This window comes from Andrographis paniculata, unplaced genomic scaffold (assembly GCF_009805555.1).
Source record: "Andrographis paniculata isolate CXL003 unplaced genomic scaffold, ASM980555v1 Contig21END, whole genome shotgun sequence".
In the NCBI taxonomy this organism is placed as follows: domain Eukaryota; kingdom Viridiplantae; phylum Streptophyta; class Magnoliopsida; order Lamiales; family Acanthaceae; genus Andrographis; species Andrographis paniculata.
In genome coordinates this window covers 3,418,177-3,439,491 of record NW_026137502.1, presented here as the reverse complement: position 1 = coordinate 3,439,491, position 21,315 = coordinate 3,418,177, and the positions used below count along the sequence as shown (strand labels likewise).

General features: G+C 39.9%; 2 protein-coding genes across 5 annotated transcripts; one reads left to right on the top strand and one right to left on the bottom strand.

Moving 5' to 3' along the window:
* Nucleotides 1–11,627: 11,627 nt before the first annotated feature.
* Nucleotides 11,628–13,885, top strand: LOC127244741 (cell division control protein 2 homolog C). Its single transcript, XM_051265223.1, has 5 exons — nucleotides 11,628–12,215; nucleotides 12,287–12,380; nucleotides 12,473–12,542; nucleotides 12,950–13,088; nucleotides 13,405–13,885. The coding sequence occupies exons 1-5, from the start codon at nucleotides 11,697–11,699 to the stop codon at nucleotides 13,495–13,497; spliced, it is 915 nt and encodes a 304-aa protein (XP_051121180.1). The 5' UTR covers nucleotides 11,628–11,696; the 3' UTR covers nucleotides 13,498–13,885.
* A 4,679-nt stretch (nucleotides 13,886–18,564) lies between these two features.
* On the bottom strand, nucleotides 18,565–20,863 carry LOC127245152 (signal peptidase complex subunit 2-like). Of its 4 annotated transcripts, none has more exons than XM_051265890.1 (6): nucleotides 20,475–20,817; nucleotides 20,234–20,385; nucleotides 19,887–19,968; nucleotides 18,970–19,112; nucleotides 18,793–18,890; nucleotides 18,565–18,676 (listed from the first exon to the last, which is right to left on the bottom strand). In XM_051265890.1, the coding sequence occupies exons 1-5, from the start codon at nucleotides 20,556–20,558 to the stop codon at nucleotides 18,794–18,796; spliced, it is 558 nt and encodes a 185-aa protein (XP_051121847.1). In that variant the 5' UTR covers nucleotides 20,559–20,817; the 3' UTR covers nucleotides 18,565–18,676; nucleotide 18,793. The 4 variants fall into 4 exon arrangements, with proteins under 4 accessions (XP_051121847.1, XP_051121845.1, XP_051121844.1 ...); XM_051265888.1 differs by having other exon boundaries at nucleotides 18,565–18,672; XM_051265887.1 differs by having other exon boundaries at nucleotides 18,565–18,890; nucleotides 20,475–20,816.
* Between the last annotated feature and the right edge of the window lie 452 nt (nucleotides 20,864–21,315).

Below are 21,315 nucleotides of genomic sequence, written 5' to 3'. Positions count from 1 at the left end.
GGTTCGCTATTTGCTTTATTAAATCTAGTTTGCAAGTTGTTAATTCGACTGAAGATTTTACCCAAAATACGTATTTGGATAGCGATTGCGGATTCCACGTTATAAAAAAAAAAATGATGGTGTAGGAGTCAATTCGTAATCATGAGGTCATGAGTTCTAATTATCAATGTTTTCAGATCTTATGTGTTATACATGATTCACCTAATATGATTTGTCAAATCAAACTTCATTGGCAGCCAATAAAATACACATGTTCTCATTTAATCAACTTCAAATAAGAATATCTACTCGACAATTGCAATTAAGACCACCTATATTGGTAGGTTTATCCAATATGGAGAAACTCTATCTCTATCTATATCATCATTTTATTTTAAAAAAATCGTCAAATTCTTTTAGTTCACAATGATATAAATATTAATACAAAATATTATATATTTATATTATGGGTATGTTTGTTTGAAGGATTTTGGAGGATTTCCACTATTCATCCAATTTTTTCCTCCCAAAAACATCAAATCAAACACCTATTTTTCATTTTTTATATTATACTAAAAATCAATTTTACATTCAAAACATCACATCAAACCCTATTTATATCACATCATACAACTATTCAAATTCAAAATTTTTACTATTCAAATTCCAATCCAAAATCCAAACTCCCAAACAAACACACCCTATATAAAATTTTATAAATATCCTTAAACTTGATTAATTAGTGCCTGAGATTAGGAATCTCTAAACACTGTATGGTACAGAAAATAAACTGGAAAATAAAAGACTGAAATTTAAAGTGGTGATCCCCAAATCTGACTTTGCTTTGTTGAAGTTGATTGAAGATACCCTGCCAAATGATTATCCAAACCTTTAAATATTCTCTGGGAAACCGTACTGAAAACTGTCACCCGAACGGTTACAACGTCTCCTTTCCAACCGTCTTCCAATCCTTCTCCTGCTGACACGTGTCCTCAGCAGACCAAAATTATCCCTATATTCCACTCTTTGAGCTGGCCACAGACCTTCCGCCTTTTAGGCCCGACTGCCAAACTACAACAGTATGGGTCCGATTGCCAATCCTCCCGACTTGCAAACCATCTGACTTGTTTGGTTTAGCTACAGACATCCCGACCAACAAACCACCCGATTTGTTGGTTCTGCCGCAGAATTCCGTCCTGATAACTTCCCGACCTGAGGGCCCCCCGACTTGCGGACTTCCCGTCCTGAAGGCCTCCCGACCTGCGGACTTCCCATCCTGATGACTTTCCGTCTTGATGACCTCCCGACCTGAAAACCTTCCGACTTGAGGTCTTTCCGTCTTGAGGACCTCCCGACCTGAAAACCTTCCGACTTGAGGTCTTTCCGTCTTGAGGACCTTCCGACCTGAAAACCTTCCGACTTGAGGTCTTTCCGTCTTGAGGACCTACCGACCTGAGGTCCTTCCGTCCTGATGACTTTCCGTCTTGAGGACCTCCCGACCTGAAGACCTTCCGACTTGAGGTCTTTCCGTCTTGAGGACCTTCCGACCTGAAAACCTTCCGACTTGAGGTCTTTCCGTCTTGAGGACCTACCGACCTGAGGTCCTTCCGTACTGATGACTTTCCGTCTTGAGGACCTCCCGACCTGAAGACCTTCCGACTTGAGGTCTTTCCGTCTTGAGGACCTTCCGACATGAAAACCCTCCGACTTGAGGTCTTTCCGTCTTGAGGACCTACCGACCTGAGGTCCTTCCGTCCTGATGACTTTCCTTAGAAATAAACCCATTTTCCTTGATTTCCTCATGGTGTCCTTCAGTCAGTTCAATCAACTCTATTGCCAGGCCCATTCTTCTTTTTACCTTGGGCTTTTAACCTAATTCTAAATTTCGTACATAACAACTTGCCCGCCGCCAAGGGACTTTCAAACGCCATCTAACAATCAATGTTTGGAAGTTCATAAATCACTACCCTCTTGAAAAATTCCCTTAGCAACTGCACCAGTTACTGCAACACTCCTGATTAACTTCCTTCCCCGCAATACGAGCATTTTTGAATCACAATCCCAAAACACTCTAATCATGGCGAATCAATGCATTCCTGCCCTTCCTTTCGACGGAAACCTCCCAGAGGGCCCGTTTTCCGCCTCGAAAGTACTAACTCCGACGATCCGCCCATACTGCACGACTCCTGAAGACTCAAACCAGATGAGGGAAGTTTTGGAATCCCGAAATTCCTTGGCTATCAACAACCCTAACTACCAAGCAGTTCGCATTCGAGACAGCATCAAAACCCATCTCACAGACCCAAAAGATCCTTACCGCGCTTGGTATCGACGGGTAGCAGAACACTTCCAAACCCAATGGCGATCTCAAAAAATCGACCAGGCCATACTATTGTCCACCATGCCTATCAACCTGCATGAGAAGGTGCTGTTGGCCATGTCTGCCTTCTGGAATGCGGAAAATGGGACTTTCCTCTTACCATCGGGCCCCTTTGGTCCAACTCTTATGGATGTGGCAATGATCGCGCATCTCCCAGTCGTGGGTGAAGACCCTGTGATGGGAGCCCTAGATGGGCAGGAGCCATCAGAAGACCATCCAGGGTGGTCTTTACAAGGTGTGAAGGAATGGGGTTGGACAAAGTTCGCAACCGACCAACAAGGGGCTCCAGGGACCCCTGTAACCGACCGGGAGCATACTGCCTTTATCCTTTTCTGGCTTTGTAGGTATGTTATTGTTTCCCCTTCCAAATGTGTTCTTCCTTCTCATCTCGACCTGGCCATTCATATCGCGTCAGGTCGGTTCTTTTCCCTTGGCACCCTGTTTTTAGCCAATCTGTTCGAAGGACTTACTAGAGTTAGCCTTCGTCTAACAGATAATGATAGTAGAAAATTAGACACTGCCGCGTCGGGTCCTTTTTGGTTTTTAGAACTTTGGTTCCGTCTTTACTTCCCCAACGCGTTTAACTTAGGATCTCCACCCACTATGCCAACATCTGAAAAACATTTGGGATTAGCCCTCAACCGACTCTGCTCGGGACGCAATAAACTCCAATCTTCCGATCCAATAATAACCGCAATTTTAACAGATACCCGCAGTAACTCTCGATTTTCTATGTATAAAAAGTATGCGGGTTATGCTCCCGACCATTTCTGGCCCTTTCCGGCACCAAATCCTCTTCCGACTCCTGAGCCTTGTCCTCATCCCACCTATTCTTTTGCCTGGGATGTTGCCCTCAAACCCAGGTCTCTTTTTAGTAGCAAAAAACTTGATAAGAAGGGGCAGAAAACCTTTTACACTTTTAATTATGAACCTCAATTCATGGCGCGCCAGTTCGGCTGCTGCCAAGGTATCCCTGGACCCGTCGCTTGTCCGCATATAATTTTTCAAAGTCCTGACCGACGAGTCCTACCTAATTCAATCCCCTCTTATATCTCCCAGCTCACCACGTATATAGTTTCCAATTCTTATATTCCTTTCCGCTCCAACCCTGAGACTGTAGATACATTCAATGAATGGTGGTCGGTTGTATGGCCCCTGATTTCCCCTGATGAGGGTCGGTTACTGAACATACTTCTTCCCCCCCAAGGATTGGTTCTAGGAGCGGCCAGACATACTAGCACTCAGCAACAAACAGCCGCCCCGGGAATCGGATCTAGTGCTCCAGTGCGAAAAAGGAAAGCTTCCCAGCTGCAAACACCCCCGACCTCTGGGGCCGATCAGCAAGCACCAGCAGACCTTGGAACTACTAGGACGTCAGCAAGGACCCGACCCCGAATTGGTAATTTTTCTTAACACCGTGAACCAATTCACTATCTCGTAACTTTGATTTTACTTATTTCATTCACCAGAACCGACCTTGGTGACACCGACCACACAACCGACGCCAGTCCCAGCCGACCATTCAATCAGACCTTTGGTCCAGACCAATTTGCCAATGAGCAGTCGGGTTCCTGTCCCACAATAACTTCACAGTCGGGCTCCTGACCGACAGTCTCTTGCCCGACAACTTCGCAGTCGGGTTCCTGTCCGACAGTCTCCTGCTCGACCATAACTTCGCAGTCGGGTTCCTGTCCGACAGTCTCCTGCTCGACCATAACTTCGCAGTCGGGCTCCTGTCCGACAATCTCCTGCCCGACCATTCGGTCACATATTGAGTCTGTCCTTTCTTCTATGCCCGACTTGACCTCCGACCAAATATCCTCCAGAATTCCTTTACAGGCCCTTTGAGCCAACTCATCAGCACGTTGGTTTTCTTTTCTCGGAATGAACTCAATTATTACTTCTGAGATTTTTGTCAGTAACCGACCCACAATGTCCCTGTATCTGCGAAGATGAGGGTAATTGCAAACATATTGATTGTTTACCTGGTTGACTACTAATTGAGAATCCCCCCTTATGATTACAGACTGGACCTTCCTGGCTATTAAAGCCTCCAAACCCAAAATTAAAGCTTCATATTCTGCCGAATTATGGGTCATGGCTTCCAATCGTAGTTGCAAATTGATCTTTTGACCATCAGGTCCTTGCAAAAAGACCCCTGCCCCTGATTTGTTTCCAGAGGTAGACCCATCAAAGAACATCAACCATGTTCTGGTACTTATATAAGGTACACATCCGACCTGTAGATTATTCAAATATGATGAACAACCAAGTGGTCGGGCGCTATCACAATGAGAATACCCGACTTGTGAAAATTCTGCTAAAAAGTCGGCTACTGCTTGTCCCTTGACTGCCCTCAAAGGGGAATGTTGAAGATCAAAAGGAGCCAATTTGATGGCCCACTTCATGAGTCTGCCCTTCATAGTAGGTCTCTGTAAAATCAATTTGATGAGATCCACCTTTGATATGACCTCAATTCTTCTGGGCAGCAAATAATGCTCGAGTTTAGTACAAGCAAAGACCAATGAATAACACATTTTTTCCGGCATAGTGTAATTCAGTTCTGGTCCTGTAAGGGTTTTACTGAGATAGTAGATTGCTCTTTCCTTTCCGTCATCACCATCCTGTGCCAATAAACAGCTAACCACTTCATATGTATTTGCCAAATAAAGTTTGAGTGGCCGACCTTGTTTAGGAGGCATCAAGACTGGAGGGTGAACCAATGCCTGCTTGATAGCATCTAAAGCCGTCTGTTGGTCGGGACCCCATTCAAAGGCATTTTTTCCAGCTTGCAACAATTTAGTAATGGGTCCGACCTTGCCAGCAGCATTAGAAATGAAACGCCTCAAATAGTTCACCTTACCCAAAAGACTTTGGATTTCTTTAACCGTCTTGGGTGGCCGACTGTCAAGAATAGCTTTAGCCTTATTGGCATCAATTTCAATTCCTCTCTCATGAACTAAAAATCCTAAAAAGCTCCCGGCTGATATTCCAAAAGCACATTTAGTTGGATTCATCTTCAACTTGTACCTCTTCATTCTTTCGAATGCCTCTTCAAGATCTCTCAAATGTTCGTCAAAACTGGCAGATTTAACAATAACATCATCAATATAAACTTCCATAGATCTGCCAATTAAATCATGAAAGATTGAATTCATGGCTCTTTGGTAAGTTGCCCCTGCATTCTTTAACCCGAATGGCATGACTGTCCATTCATAAATACCTAAAGCCCCTGGGCACCTAAATGCTGTCTTAGGAATGTCTTCTTCTGCCAGAAATATTTGGTTATAACCTGCATAACCATCCATCAGACTAAGGACTTTGTGCCCTGATGCTGCATCTATCAACATGTCGGCCATAGGCATCACATATTCATCCTTAGGGGTAGCTAGATTCAAATCCCTGAAATCAATGCATATCCTTATCTTACCATTTTTCTTGACCACTGGCACAATGTTAGCCAGCCACTCCGCATAACGGCAAGGCTGAATGAAACCCACTTTGAGAAGTTTTTGGATTTCTTCCTTGATTTGAGGCATCAGATCCGGGCTCATTCGCCTTGGAGGTTGTTTGTAAGGTTTACAACCTTCTTTGATAGGCAATCGATGCTCTATTAGACTTCTTGTCAAACCAGGCATCTCTGAATAATCCCATGCTAAACAATCAATGTTGTTTCTAATAACTTCGAGCATCATTGTCTGTTGCTCTTTAGACAAATAACCACTTAACCTGATCACTTTTGGAACCAATTCGGTTCCTAAATTAAACTCTAATAATGGGTCTTGTGATGAAGCTGTTGGTTCTGTTTTTTCTAACAAGTCGGGCCAACGAAATTGTTCATCTTCTTGGAGGTGAACATCAAGAATTTCTTTACTATTTTCTGCTTTATGTAATAACTGCTTTAGATAGAACTCATTAATAAGAGAACTACATACTTCTAAACTTGTATCATCAATAACAAACAAATTATATGGGAATGGGCGTGGCTTTATCATGAGCCATACAATAAAAGTGTTCTTTTAGTAGAACATCGAGTTCTGGCCAGTGACTTTATAACCCTTGTATGGGTATTCCCTGGCCATATACAACTGAGACATTGGAGCCAAATGACTGGAATAAAACACTGACTCTTCAACTTGTTCTGTTACATCGAATGGGTTGTCATTCGCTTCCATTTTGAAGACCTGATTTCCTTCCCAGAACATTAATTGTTGGTGCAAGGTTGATGGCACACATTGAGAGGCATGAATCCAGTCTCTTCCCAGCAAAAGAGAGTATGTAGTATCTGCGTCCACAATAAAGAAAACAGTAGAGATCTTCTTTGGTCCGACCTCGATTGTGGCAACCATCATGCCTTCCGGCTTGGTCGGTTGCCCTGTAAAACTTGTCATTTCGAATTCCACAGGAGACAGATCATGAATTCCTTTCCCTAGCTTCTTGAGAGTCTTCAATGGCATAACATTAAAGACTGCCCCATTATCCACAAAAACCTTTGTGATTGGTTTCCCGCAAATGTGAGCATTAACATACAGAGGTTTCAAATGGGAGATCGCACCCTCTGGAATAGGAGGAAACACAATCGAAGGTGCCTCCGTCTGAGGCTCGGAATCCGAAGTCTTTGCCCACTCTGTTTCCTCTAATTCGTCATCTGCCAAAAATGCCCATAAAGGTTCGTCCATAGTATCATCTACCAGACTCACCCACATCGGTTCATCTCTAATCTGATTAATCTCTGTCATTCGACAAGGGATTCGTGGTCCCAGACGAGATTTAACAGATCTTGAACTTTCCTCTGTAGTTACAACTTCTTCCTTCGTCTTATTCCGAGATTGAACCGTCAAAGATTCTATTCGGAATTCTTCAAGAGATGGATTGATGTTGATCCGTTCACAATGTTGGCATCTAAAACCTTTAATTATTTCATCTGCCATTCCTTTACCTTTCCCCTGTCCCGACGAACTTCTTTTGGTATAGTCGGAAGTGCCTAATCCGTCGGTCGGTTGCTCCCCTGAACAGACCCGACTGGACCGACTTTTTGGAGATTGAAAGGCTACTCCCTGCTCGTTGGTCGTCTGTTCTGTAAAGACTCTAATGGACTGATCTCCTGCCAAGTGGTCGGCTGCTTTTTGCTCGTCGGTTGGTTGTTTTACAGCAGGAACTCGTTTCCCATACTTTGCAGCATACCTGCGTTTGGCATTGCGAATCTGTGTACGATTCATACCTGGGAAACGAGGATCTATATCAACGGGTAAAGGCTTTTTATTTCGAGCCATATTGTGCCCGACTGAACCCGTTTTTCTGGTCGGGTGATCACGTACTAAAACCTTTTCTTTCACCTCCACATTAAAAGAACCGTCTGGATGGTCCCATTTTTCAGCGACTGGTTTCTCACAAACTTTGAGTCGTTCTTCAGGTCGGCCACTGTTTGGCCGACTCCCTTTTTTTGTTTCGGGGCTTGGGTGAGTTCGTTCCCCTGTTTGTCCATCATTGGCCGAACCTTTCCTTGTTTCCGGTCTTGGTTGGATGTCAACCATTGCCGTTGTTACTTTCGGAAACGGTTGCTGGTCTACACCTAGAGTGATGTATTTGAGTCGACCTGTCTTGATGGCCTTTTGAATTTCCTTCCTGAAATGAGTACACTGACTTGTATTGTGTGTGAAAGAATTATGCCACTTACAATATGGTCTCCCTTTGATTTCTTCTTTAGTGGCCAATCTTTGCCCCTTTGGAATACGGATCTGCCCATCAGTCAGTAGGATATCAAAGATTTCATCAGCTTTCGAACTATCAAAGGTCGGTTGCTCCTTTCCTTCAGATCCTGGTACTGGCTTCAATTTAGGGCATACATAAGGTTTTCCAGAAAGGATTTCGGCTGCCATTTCTTCTGATTGATTAAAATCAAAGTCACATGTTTCTGTTCCCATACTCGCCATATGTTGGCCTCTATTACGCCTGTTATGCTGATCATCCTCTCTGAACAAAGACTCTAAACGTCCTGCTTTGGATGCAAGACTTGCCAAATCCTCAACATCCAGGGCAGTGAGTGCCTTTCGTAAACGAGTATGCATATTCCGGACCACTAAATTGGTCATCTCTTTCTCACTGATTACCGTAGGACATCGTCCCTTCATCAATCGCACCCTTTCTATAAACTGTGAAGCAGATTCTTCTGGAAACTGTCTCAATTCTAGTAGATCCGTTAAAGAAACAACTGGTAAAGGATTGAAGAATCTAGCGTGAAATGCCATCTCCAGTCCTTCCCATGTCTGAATTTGTCCAGGAGGTAGACTTACAAACCACGAAAATGCTGTTCTAGTAAGAGATAAACCAAACAGCTGTAGCTTATAAAAGGGGTTATTGCCAACTTCTCCTAATTGTGCTGTGAACCGACCAACATGTTCTATGGTGGAAGATCCGTCCTCCCCTGAGAATGCATGAAAATCGGGTGGTCGAAAATTCCTTGGGAGAGGGTGTTCATTAATGATCCTTTCTGGGAAAGGTCTCTGATATGTAGGGCGGTTAGCCATCTGAGGAGTTAATCCATACTGATCCCTTAATATATGTGCAATCTCATCAGGATCTACATGAAAGCGTTGATGATCAGGAACATGGAACGGATCCTGCACAGGAATATGAATAGGATCATGTATATATCCTTCAGGCCTGTCCTCCCTTGTATTGTTTGGCTGTGGATTGGTAACCCTTGGTCCCAGCGGAACATTGTTGGGAAAAGTCAAAGGAGATTTTCCCCTATCCATTCGGTTGGGATTTGTGGCACTTGGGAATGTACTATCCACGAATGATGGCCCTGCAAAATTTGCCTGTGGTCTGGACGGTGACACTCCTGGTGGCGTTTGAGTGGTTTGAAGACTAACCCTTGATAGTGCTTGATCTATCATGTTCTGCATCAGACTCTGTTGCTCACGCAACATGTTCGTTTGTTGCTCACGCAACATATTCTGCATAACCAAGGTATGCTGGTTGTTCATTTGTTGAACATAAGACCACCAATCAGTTGGTGGTTGTGGGATTTCCCCGGCATTTGGCACAATAGGTGGTGGAACGGATTCTCCCACCGGTGCCGAAGATGATTGTGGTTGTGAACCTGCCATATGGACCCTTCCGATGATTCGGCCGGATCTAAGACGTATGAAATTATCGCCGGAATTGGAATGAGCAATTGTGTCTTGCTCCCACTGTGGTCGCCAATTTGTTGATGTAATTTTTCAACAAAAATAAAGTAAAATTCAAAGATATAGAAAATATCCTTAAACTTGATTAATTAGTGCCTGAGATTAGGAATCTCTAAACACTGTATGGTACAGAAAATAAACTGGAAAATAAAAGACTGAAATTTAAAGTGGTGATCCCCAAATCTGACTTTGCTTTGTTGAAGTTGATTGAAGATACCCTGCCAAATGATTATCCAAACCTTTAAATATTCTCTGGGAAACCGTACTGAAAACTGTCACCCGAACGGTTACAACGTCTCCTTTCCAACCGTCTTCCAATCCTTCTCCTGCTGACACGTGTCCTCAGCAGACCAAAATTATCCCTATATTCCACTCTTTGAGCTGGCCACAGACCTTCCGCCTTTTAGGCCCGACTGCCAAACTACAACAGTATGAGTCCGATTGCCAATCCTCCCGACTTGCAAACCATCTGACTTGTTTGGTTTAGCTACAGACATCCCGACCAACAAACCACCCGATTTGTTGGTTCTGCCGCAGAATTCCGTCCTGATAACTTCCCGACCTGAGGGCCCCCCGACTTGCGGACTTCCCGTCCTGAAGGCCTCCCGACCTGCGGACTTCCCATCCTGATGACTTTCCGTCTTGATGACCTCCCGACCTGAAAACCTTCCGACTTGAGGTCTTTCCGTCTTGAGGACCTCCCGACCTGAAAACCTTCCGACTTGAGGTCTTTCCGTCTTGAGGACCTTCCGACCTGAAAACCTTCCGACTTGAGGTCTTTCCGTCTTGAGGACCTACCGACCTGAGGTCCTTCCGTCCTGATGACTTTCCGTCTTGAGGACCTCCCGACCTGAAGACCTTCCGACTTGAGGTCTTTCCGTCTTGAGGACCTTCCGACCTGAAAACCTTCCGACTTGAGGTCTTTCCGTCTTGAGGACCTACCGACCTGAGGTCCTTCCGTACTGATGACTTTCCGTCTTGAGGACCTCCCGACCTGAAGACCTTCCGACTTGAGGTCTTTCCGTCTTGAGGACCTTCCGACCTGAAAACCCTCCGACTTGAGGTCTTTCCGTCTTGAGGACCTACCGACCTGAGGTCCTTCCGTCCTGATGACTTTCCTTAGAAATAAACCCATTTTCCTTGATTTCCTCATGGTGTCCTTCAGTCAGTTCAATCAACTCTATTGCCAGGCCCATTCTTCTTTTTACCTTGGGCTTTTAACCTAATTCTAAATTTCGTACATAACAGAAGGATTTTGGAGGATTTCCACTATTCATCCAATTTTTTCCTCCCAAAAACATCAAATCAAACACCTATTTTTCATTTTTTATATTATACTAAAAATCAATTTTACATTCAAAACATCACATCAAACCCTATTTATATCACATCATACAACTATTCAAATTCAAAATTTTTACTATTCAAATCCCAATACAAAATCCAAACCCCCAAACAAACACACCCTATATAAAATTTTATATTTACTAGAATAAATATTTTTAATAATGATGTAAAATAATTATCTCGTTTAGTTTATTCTTTTACATCACTCAAATAAAATAAAAATAAAAATAAATAGACACTTTAATTCCTAAACTATTCTAGTTAATATTATCCATTTAAATTTTTGTGCTAAAAAAATCTAGGATGTAAAGAATAACGGAGTATAATTCGAAAATGAAACTATTGTTGAATTGAGACAAAATAAATATTATTTTATAATTTATTACAAAAACTCAAAATAGTATTTTGGATCGGAATGGAAAAGCAATAATTCTCCGTCTCAATTTAAAATATTATTTTTATCGTGTTATATTCAAAAAAAATTTCTTTTCAATCCATTTTCAATTGGACTGACGGGAGTATTTTTTATTATTTTTTAAAAATAAATAAATAAAAATTGACGTTCACCGTTGGGAGATTATAGAAACCGAACCGAACCGGTTTGAATCTCGGTTCGACCGCCGGTTGGAAACGATTACAGTAGACAAGTCTAGATGCGCTTGTAGGTTGAAGGCGGTACTGACAAAAAATTTAAAATTCAAAAATAAGGTTAACGTTAATTATTTGAACACAAGACGCGGATTGACGAAGACACATTCTTCTTCCACTGCATACCTTCAATCGACAACCCGCCCGCCATGGACAAGTACGAGAAGCTTGAGAAAGTCGGGGAAGGCACCTACGGCAAGGTGTACAAGGCCAAAGAGAAGGCCACTGGTCAAGTGGTCGCTCTGAAGAAGACGCGCCTCGAGATGGACGAGGAAGGGGTGCCTCCCACTGCGCTGCGCGAGGTTTCGCTCCTCCAGATGCTGTCTCAGTCCCTCTACGTCGTTCGTCTTCTGAACGTCGAGCACGTCGATAACAAGAGCGGCAAGCCCCTTCTCTACCTTGTTTTCGAGTATCTTGACACTGACCTAAAGAAGTTCATCGATTCCCACCGCAAAGGTCCAAACCCTAGGCCTCTCCCACCGCAGCTGATTCAGAGTTTCCTCTATCAGCTCTGCAAGGGCGTCGCCCACTGCCACAGTCACGGTGTTCTTCACCGCGATCTCAAGCCTCAGAACCTGCTTCTTGACAAGGATAAAGGTATCCTCAAAATCGCCGATCTTGGCCTTGGCAGAGCTTTCACTGTCCCCCTCAAGAGCTACACGCACGAGGTATCACTCTATCTTCCTCGATGCATTCAAACATCTATCTCAACTAACATAATTCCATCCGATCTGCGCAGATCGTCACTCTCTGGTACAGAGCCCCTGAAGTTCTTCTCGGATCCAGTCATTACTCCACCGCCGTGGACATGTGGTCCGTTGGCTGCATTTTTGGTATGAATCCAGCTCAGTATATTTTCCCTCATTGCTTTTGAATATTGAAATAGTTGCTGCACTGAAGTAGCGTTTCCTTTTGCCTCTTGCAGCTGAGATGGTGAGGAAGCAGGCCTTGTTTCCTGGAGATTCTGAGTTCCAGCAATTGCTCCATATATTTAGGTATATCTGGGTTGATTTGCTTTCTAGTTTTGTTTTTCTTGGCTGAATTGGTAGTTTTTGCCCATCTATCAAAATTATTCCTGTGTTCTCTTTTGGATGGCCATTTTACTTGGGTTAGTTCTTATAGATAGATTTCATTGTAATACTTCACTGTATATGCTCATTAATATCGAGTTAATGAAATTCGCACTAGGCATGCTACATACTAGATAAAATTTGAAGGGTTACTCATGAATTTCAAGTAAGTTCATGTTGATGGTTGTAGTGGTATTGTTGCTTTGGGATCAGGAGGGTGAAGCCTTTACTTTTCCTTCAAAGCGAAAAATGTTGATTTGATAGACACAGATACTAATATTTGGTTTTTGATAGTTCCATGTGATTAACTTCAATCAGTTGCATTATCTCAGGTTGATGGGAACACCAACTGAGAAACAGTGGCCGGGAGTTAGTTCATTGCGGGATTGGCATCAGTATCCCCAATGGGAGCCTCAGAACTTGGCACGTGCTGTTCCATTACTTGGATCTGATGGCATCGACCTTTTATCGGTGATTTCTTTTGTCTAATCAGTTGGTTTTATTTGTCATAACAATCACACTAGTTTCTGCTCCCATGCTTTGTTTTAGGCTGCAGGATGATGCATTTTGTTTACCCATATTTTTTATTCCATCACTTAATTGCATCTTTGCTGGACTTATGAGCCATTCTGATAGCATTTGATTAGGGATCTTGCACCTTATGTTGAATTGGAAATCATTTAGCTAATACAGATTACATTTTTCCTTTTTCTCTTATAAGTACTAATTGCTTCCACATTCATTGGGTAATTTTGACATGGGCTTTTTCATGTCTTTTGATTTGCAGAAGATGCTGAAATATGATCCTGCACACCGAATTTCAGCAAAAGCTGCTCTAGATCATCCATACTTTGATAGCCTAGATAAGTCCCAATTCTGATGTTTTTGTTCTTGGAGTGTGGATGCTGTCATTTGGCTTCTGTGATAACGTGCTGCTGCTGTTGGAATGGAAGCATGTCATCATCTTGGTGATTGAATTTGTTGATTCCTGTGCTTTCTTGCTATCTCCCTCCCTGCATTGGATGAGAAATCTTAAACTTTATTGCCACCCTAAAATTGCCGGGGGGCCAATCATCACAGTTATGTGAGATTTTGGTGTACCTGTGGTTGATGGCTCCCAAAGCAAAAGTAATATCAAACTTTTTTCAGGAACCTTGGGTACCTTGTTTAGAATATATATATATATATATATGTGTGTGTGTGTGATTTATTGAAGACCACTGGATCTAGAATACATAAATACAGAAGAATTAAGATGTCACAATAGTAATATTTATTGTCTGTCAAGTGATTTTCATTTAGTTATTAGCTAGTAACTTCTGTTGAGTATTTTATCGTACTTTAGCAAGCATAATCAAGTGAATATTCTGATGTGTGCATATTAACAATTGTGACTAATTGAACTACCTACATGCAAAGGCTTATTTACTTGGACATGTAAAAGGATCAATGAAAAAAACAAGAGTTAGTATGATTTTTCATGTTAACAAGACAACAATAAATGAAACTCCCACTTCAAGTGGTAAAAAGCAGTTAGAATAGAAGATCTCAAAGAGCTGAATGACATTATCCTTATGGGTGGCTTTGACAAAGTTCAAATTAAATCCATTCGGACCACGGGGTTTGTCATCATCACATAAGGAGAGAGAGAACCTTTTGAATCTCTTACAACTAAAAAGCCTAAACAAGAGGATGCAAGCTTGACTCGAGGATGGAATCAAACTCAACCCGAGTTAGGATAATAAGCTAATAAGCATTGGATGCCGAGGTTCACAAAAAACACTAGACAAATACTTAAACAAGCAAGCCCATTTTTATATCTTCGATTGAATTCAGCTCTACCCCATTTACGTTTTAAGAGTAAATCCTGTTGGGGGTTGCCTGGTAGCAATCGATCTTTGGAAGAATTTGGAAACCAACAAAAATACATGAAATTCTTGATTTTTGTCTTCAAATACCATTGTCGTTCTTTATAAGAATCCATAGAGAAGATTTGCATGGAGGAGTCTCATCCCTAAGGGAATGATTACTATTGCATGCGTCCAGATAAAATTAGAAAATTACTCAAAAAAAAATTCAGCAATCTACATCTTTTTACTCTACTGACATCACATTTCCCACATAGGAAATCTAACTTATTTAGTACTATAATGGACACCAACGCCTTGAATTTCCAAAATCCAATCCAGTCGTGGCAAATGTGCTTTTAAGTTTGTAATTCCGTAAATGGTATATTGGATGGAATCGCATACTAGATGCAACTATCAAGGCATTATTCTTTGGTTAAGCTTGAGAGTTTTCAAGCCAAAACAAGGAGAAAGCTGAATTCTTTCTTGTTCTTATTCAATCCAATAGTGTAGGGCACAATCCCTTCACCTTCTTCTTCATCTTTCACTCAATGAACCCAAAAATCATCTCTGATGAAGTGAGAATCCACATCCACACATGCTTGGTACGTTCATGATGAACTGGATTGTGTGCCAATTGTATGGCTGCCATATTATTACAAAATATAGGAATAGGATACTGTATCTTGATTGTGGAAATCCTGAACTAATAGAAAATCTGCTTCTGCTGAGGATTTAGTTACAGTCGTTTGTTTCTTGGACTTCAATGACATGTCTCTCCAAAAAATATGCAGTAACCAGAGATAGACTTTCTAGTACTATGACAGCTTCCCCAATCTGCATCAAAGAATGCTTTCAGCTTCTGACCAGAACTGTGAGGATAAAACAACTTAAAAGAACTTTTGCCATTCAAATATTTGAGCAACCTTTGAGCCAATTTCAAATGAAGATTGGTTGTCTAGATATGAACTGCATGAGCTTCTTCATTGCAAATATTATGTCAGCTCTGGACTTTGTGAGATAAAAACGTCTGCCCACCAACCTTCTGTAATGATCTGGATTAGATAGAATTGTTTCATCTTCAGTTTGTAATTTTAGTTCCTCCTTTAGACTCAACCATATTTTCTTCTTGAAGTATGTTGTACAAATAATGTTGTTGAGAGATAATAAGTCCCTCTACAGTATGCTCAATTTGTAAGCCAAGAAACAGATCAACATCTCCAAGGACCTTTTAACTACTGTAAACTCTTGATGTAAAAATTTCTTCAAAGAGTTAATATGCTGATGATTATTGCCTGTAATCAGTATATCATCAACATACAATACCATGTCTTACTCTTTTTTTTTTTTTTTCGCTATGCATCTGTGTTTTTGTGATGCTATTTTTGTTTGTTTAACATAAACATATCTATCTATCTATCTATATATATATAAATATCTACATATAAACATAATTTTACAGTGCATTCTTCTCCATATACTACTCAAGGTGCCCAAATTTGGCTCCTCATGCAAAGATATGGTTAGCACTAACCCTTTAGGAATACGAAAAGGAAATTGTTTGTGGAAACTCGTAGAATTATTGAGGATAACTGAAGAGGCAAAGGGCAAACAATCATCCGAATCTATAACAGAGAAGTTTCTTAAGATTCATGCTAACTCAGATAGCTATGCTGGCAAGATATATTATTCTCTCTTGATTACTTTGATTGGGCTATTAATTATTATCTTGCATCTATGATCATCACGGTTGGATCTTCATCCTGATCAATCAAGCACACTGATCCATGCGACAATCTGTGCATCTATCTTTTTATGTTGTTCTATTACTGAATATATCGGTTCTTTCTATTTCCTTCCTTGATTAATTTGTTGTACGGTATTTGTCTTATTATAAATCATTATGCATTACTTATTTGGAAATGTTTCTTTGCTTTTATGGTTCATTTGGCACCAATAATTCACCACTATATATATATATATATATAACCTTTAGTAAATTCATATGGAGGGGTGGGGACCAAAGAATTTATCAGTTGGCTTCTTTTTAGATTAGATTTGTACAATAATTATTAACTTTAGCTTGAATTTTCTTGTTGTATCGGGCATTTCTGTGTGCTGAATCCATCCATATCTGTGGATGGAATTGATTTGTCCTATAGATGGTAAAGTGATGAGCAAGCCCGCCCGCCCGCCTTATGTTGGTTTGGTGAATTTGTTCCCACTTTTTGGTAGGATTCTGTTGAAAGAGAGACATGCAGTAGACACATAAGCTAGCTAGCCATGTTTAATTATCTATCATTTTATCTATATATAAATTATGTATCTTTCTGCTGGTAGTGCTCATCTTTGGAAAGCCATGTTTCGTGCAAAAAGAAATCACCTTGCTTGTTTTCTTGTATCAACTGAATAATAAATAATAATTACAGATTCTGGTGTTCAACATTTATATATATATATATACATGCTGGTAAACATATCAATCTGCTCTGCTATAGCCTTAGGATGTATATCTTAGCTCTATCTTATGTAGGTGTCCACGACACGTGATGGAAGAAGACGATAGAAATAAAGGAATCGAATCAATGTGGTGAATAGTTGACATGTTGTGTGCATGTGTTTGAAAGAGAGAGAGAGAGAGAGAGATGCTTTATTCTTTGTTGGGGATGGGGTTGGGGTTGGGGTTGACTTGTGTAGTAGTTCAGTTTAGGACATCCATATATATATAGATAGATTCTTTTTTTATCTTCAGTGTTAGAGGGTGTTATCCTGAATCAAGAATCAAATGAAATGCATCTTTGTTAGGCCACTCATGTCAAGTGCTCAAAGATAATTAGGCCCCACCGTCTGTAGGGGCTGTGTTTTCTGCCTATAAATGGCCTCTTTCTTCACTTTCACCTTCACTTGTGCATCAATCATACTCTAACTTCTTCTTCTTGTTCATGGGCTTCCAGTTTGCACCAGGATACAATCTGTTCTCTCTCCCTCAAAGGTTTCTGGTGCAGCAACTTATGTATGTATATATGTATGTATGCAGATACCAGAAACCTTTGAAGGGGGGGAACAGAATACGTCTTGGTAGTTGGTATATATATATATATGTTCATGTTCTTGTTCGTGCTCCTAATTCAAATCTTTTGGTTTTGGTTGTGGTTATGGTCATCATCTTTTCTTTCTACGAAAATGTGGGTCGTGTTTTGACTAAACTTCCGGTCGAACGTTAGTTTGAACCATGCCTTATGCCTTATGGGACTAGGGTCATTTATTTTTTCGTGCGAGTTTGAAGTGTATATATATATATACACACATTGTGTGTATGAAATAAGATGATGGAGGTGAGGATATGGTCTAAAGACATACGAGATATATATACTCACATTGTGTATATGAGATAGGATAGTGATTAATTTTTTTTTAGACAGATTATATGGTTTGATAAATACAAAATTATGAATATTTTTTTATAAATCATTTTGTAAATATATTGTTTCCTCTTAATACTTTTTGTTTTACCAAACATAAAATTTCATTTCTCATTCTCTGCCTTAAGTGTCGACGTAACTCGAGACTATAAAATTTCAATTCTGAATTCTCATTTACTTTTATGTTTTTGAGCTTATACTTTTAATTTAATAATCTCACGGTATCATTAAAAAATATTCCAATATTATATATAGTTTTTAAAATTGCTCATTTTATCGTTGTACTGATAAGTATGTTTTTAAATTATTTTCATAATCTATCTATTGTTATAATTATATTTAGATGCCTATTAGGCCACCCGGTGCCCGACATGCCTCGGCCACCGAACATCCGATGTGCCTTCGGCACTAGGCCAAGCACAAGTTCGCCACCCGACGTGTCTCGGCCACCCGACACCTAGAATCCATTGTACCTCAATAACCCGACGACACAATAATGTGAAAATATAATACTTGTTTGTAACAAAATATGTTGATTTACTCTTTCCCGACATTTGAATTATGTACATTCGAGTAACTCGGTCGCATAACAACCCTAACAGCATCCAACTGTCCAACGGACTAAATACCCATGTCGTGACGAACACAAAACAACCCATCTGTGATTTATTCTCTAGAGAACTCTAAAAATAATTATCATTTGAACTCAACTGAAGACTTACATAATTTTAGAGCTCAGGAAGAACTATTACTCCCCGAGTCGAATCAATCTCGAATACAATGCACCTGCCTAGTCGCAAAGGTTCTATGAGAAGTCTTTATTATACCATCACAGGTGAGAATTACAGTTTCTCTATGCAATCAATAGCTTAAAGAAATGTATAAGTTGAATCCGCGAGTACTTACTCTATTTCAGTTTGTTGCTTTCTTTTGCGTATTCGTCTAATAGTCCTACAACATCATTCTGAAAAATGCCCTCGGAAAAAACTCCATCCTTGGTGAACCTACAAGCAGCAGCATTGTATTATTATCATTGGCTATTAAACCTGATAATCGGGCACAAGTCCATTGTCACAAAATTACCACTTAGTAACGCTTTTGGTGAAATGAACCGGAGGTTTTGCTGATACCGACTGTGGATCTGCACTTGTTATGATGAGAGAGTACATATCCGAGAATCTTGGCAGCTTAGACGTTACAACTAATCCAGTAGAATTGAAAGAAGTCTACAGACAAAAACACTTGAAATATTTCAGTTCATTTTGATAAAAATGGCACAAGTAAATGTACTTTTGATCGGGAAATCAAAACAAGCACTACAATTACAGATCTGAGTATGATATTAATCAGCCAACCTGTCTTAGACGTCCCACTAAAAACTCTTATACGAATGCTTTCACAAAATCTTAATGTACTTTTGCAAAGTATTAAACTTCTTTTACTGTATGCTTCACATAAGGATCTCGTAACCGATAACCTTACAGTATGTAAAGATTAAGAAGAACAACATAGATTAAATTGCATACTCATGCTTACTGCGCATATGCATAAAGAAAAACAAGCTTATTTTACTTCTTTCAACCATTTTCATGTAGCTGAGGCTCGCTCGTATGATCAATTATAAATTCAAGTCTGCTACTAGTTTTTAAGATATTAATAAACTCCGCATATTCAATACTAATATGTCAAGTAAATGTTGCATATAATTAGATTAGGTTACAAAACCATATATCTATTGACTCGTTCCATGCCATATCAATAAAGAATGCTGTGCAATTGAATTTTCTGTGAATATTGTGAAGCATATTAGATACAGAAAACCAAAAACATGTACAAAGTGCAATCACCGAATCAAATCCAAAGAAAGGAAAAAATAGAGAAAAAGTAATTCAGCTGAGTAATTCCATTAAATGATTGCTTAGAAATACTTCAGGCCAAAGATTGGAATTGAACAATGCTCCTTCAGATTAAACAATATTTAAAAAGATCAAGCAACTTACTGGAGGAGGATATGTGAACATGATGACATTCTTTTCCTTGATATGAACAATCAGTTGCAACATACCATTCAATAACACATACTTGCCGGCGTCAAAGATCAAACCATCAAATACAGCTTTTTGATTGTGGTAATGATAAATTTTACATGCAGTAACAGCAACTTGAATTGTAAGACCATTCTCGTTAATTTGAAAAACCTCTGAATGATACATTCTTTTCAATTCGTCAAGATCATGTTATTTATACGTATAAACAAGCAATAAAATCAAACAAGACCTTTAATTTTGAACGAATTGAGCAGAATATTCAATTCATAAGCTCGGAACGAAGAGAACAAAAAGGATATAAAACGATGCACCCGACGAGGAAATTCCGATTCTCGGGAAACTTCTTGTTGTAAAACTGAGCAAAAAGGGCGACAACAATGATGATAATCCCAATGAGCAGCCGAACGTTACTCGTTCTGAAATCTTCTGGATATCCCTTGCTATTAACGATCTACAACCACGACCAGCATCCAAAAAAGCAATAAAATTCGAAAGCCAATTTCATTTTCAGAAGAACAATCGATTAGAGCGATTACTTACCTCGGTGACAGACTCATCAAGAGCGTGTTTGACGGAGTGACTATCCAACAGATTAGTCTTTTTGGAGTTCTTTTGGGCTGCCATTTCCCGCTGCGTACTTCCACTGCGATTGCTTCACCGTAATCTATTGATTCTTCACGATTTGCTGATTTGGGGACCGAAAATAAGCAACGGCATGAACGCTGCAATCTAATTAATAGCCTTAGATTCATCGCCCGAAGCCCAATAATAACTGGGCTCGATTAATTACAGAATCCCTAAAGTTGTTCATCTGGACGACCAACGCATGGTGTGATCTTCTTGAGTCGAACCCTAGACCTCCGATTCAATAATAATAATAATGATAAAAATGGAAAACCAAATCAAACTAATCAACTTATTAGATCATCTCCAAAGGAGGAGATTTTCCTGTACGGAGAAAAAAACTGCTCAAACTCACCCTCAATTTTGCAGAATTCACCAGCTGGATTTTTTATTTTTATTTTGTTTTAAGCTTATATTTTTATATATTTTATTTTAATCTATATTTAAATTTTTAATAATATTAATATTTTTGTGCTTTAATTTAAATATACATTAAAATATTAATAAATATAATTTATCGGTATAATATTTAAAATAATTAAAAATATTATTATAACTTAAATGTATAAAAATAATAAAATATTAAATTTTATTTGTAATTTTAAAATTATGTAAAATAAAATATAAAGAAAATATTTTTTAACCTGCAAAAAGGGAGGGTATGGTTGGAGAAGAGACCATGCAAAAATAGAGGGTATAATTGGAGATGGGTTAGTATAGCAGATCCTGCAAAAATGGAGAAATATACTATAACCCT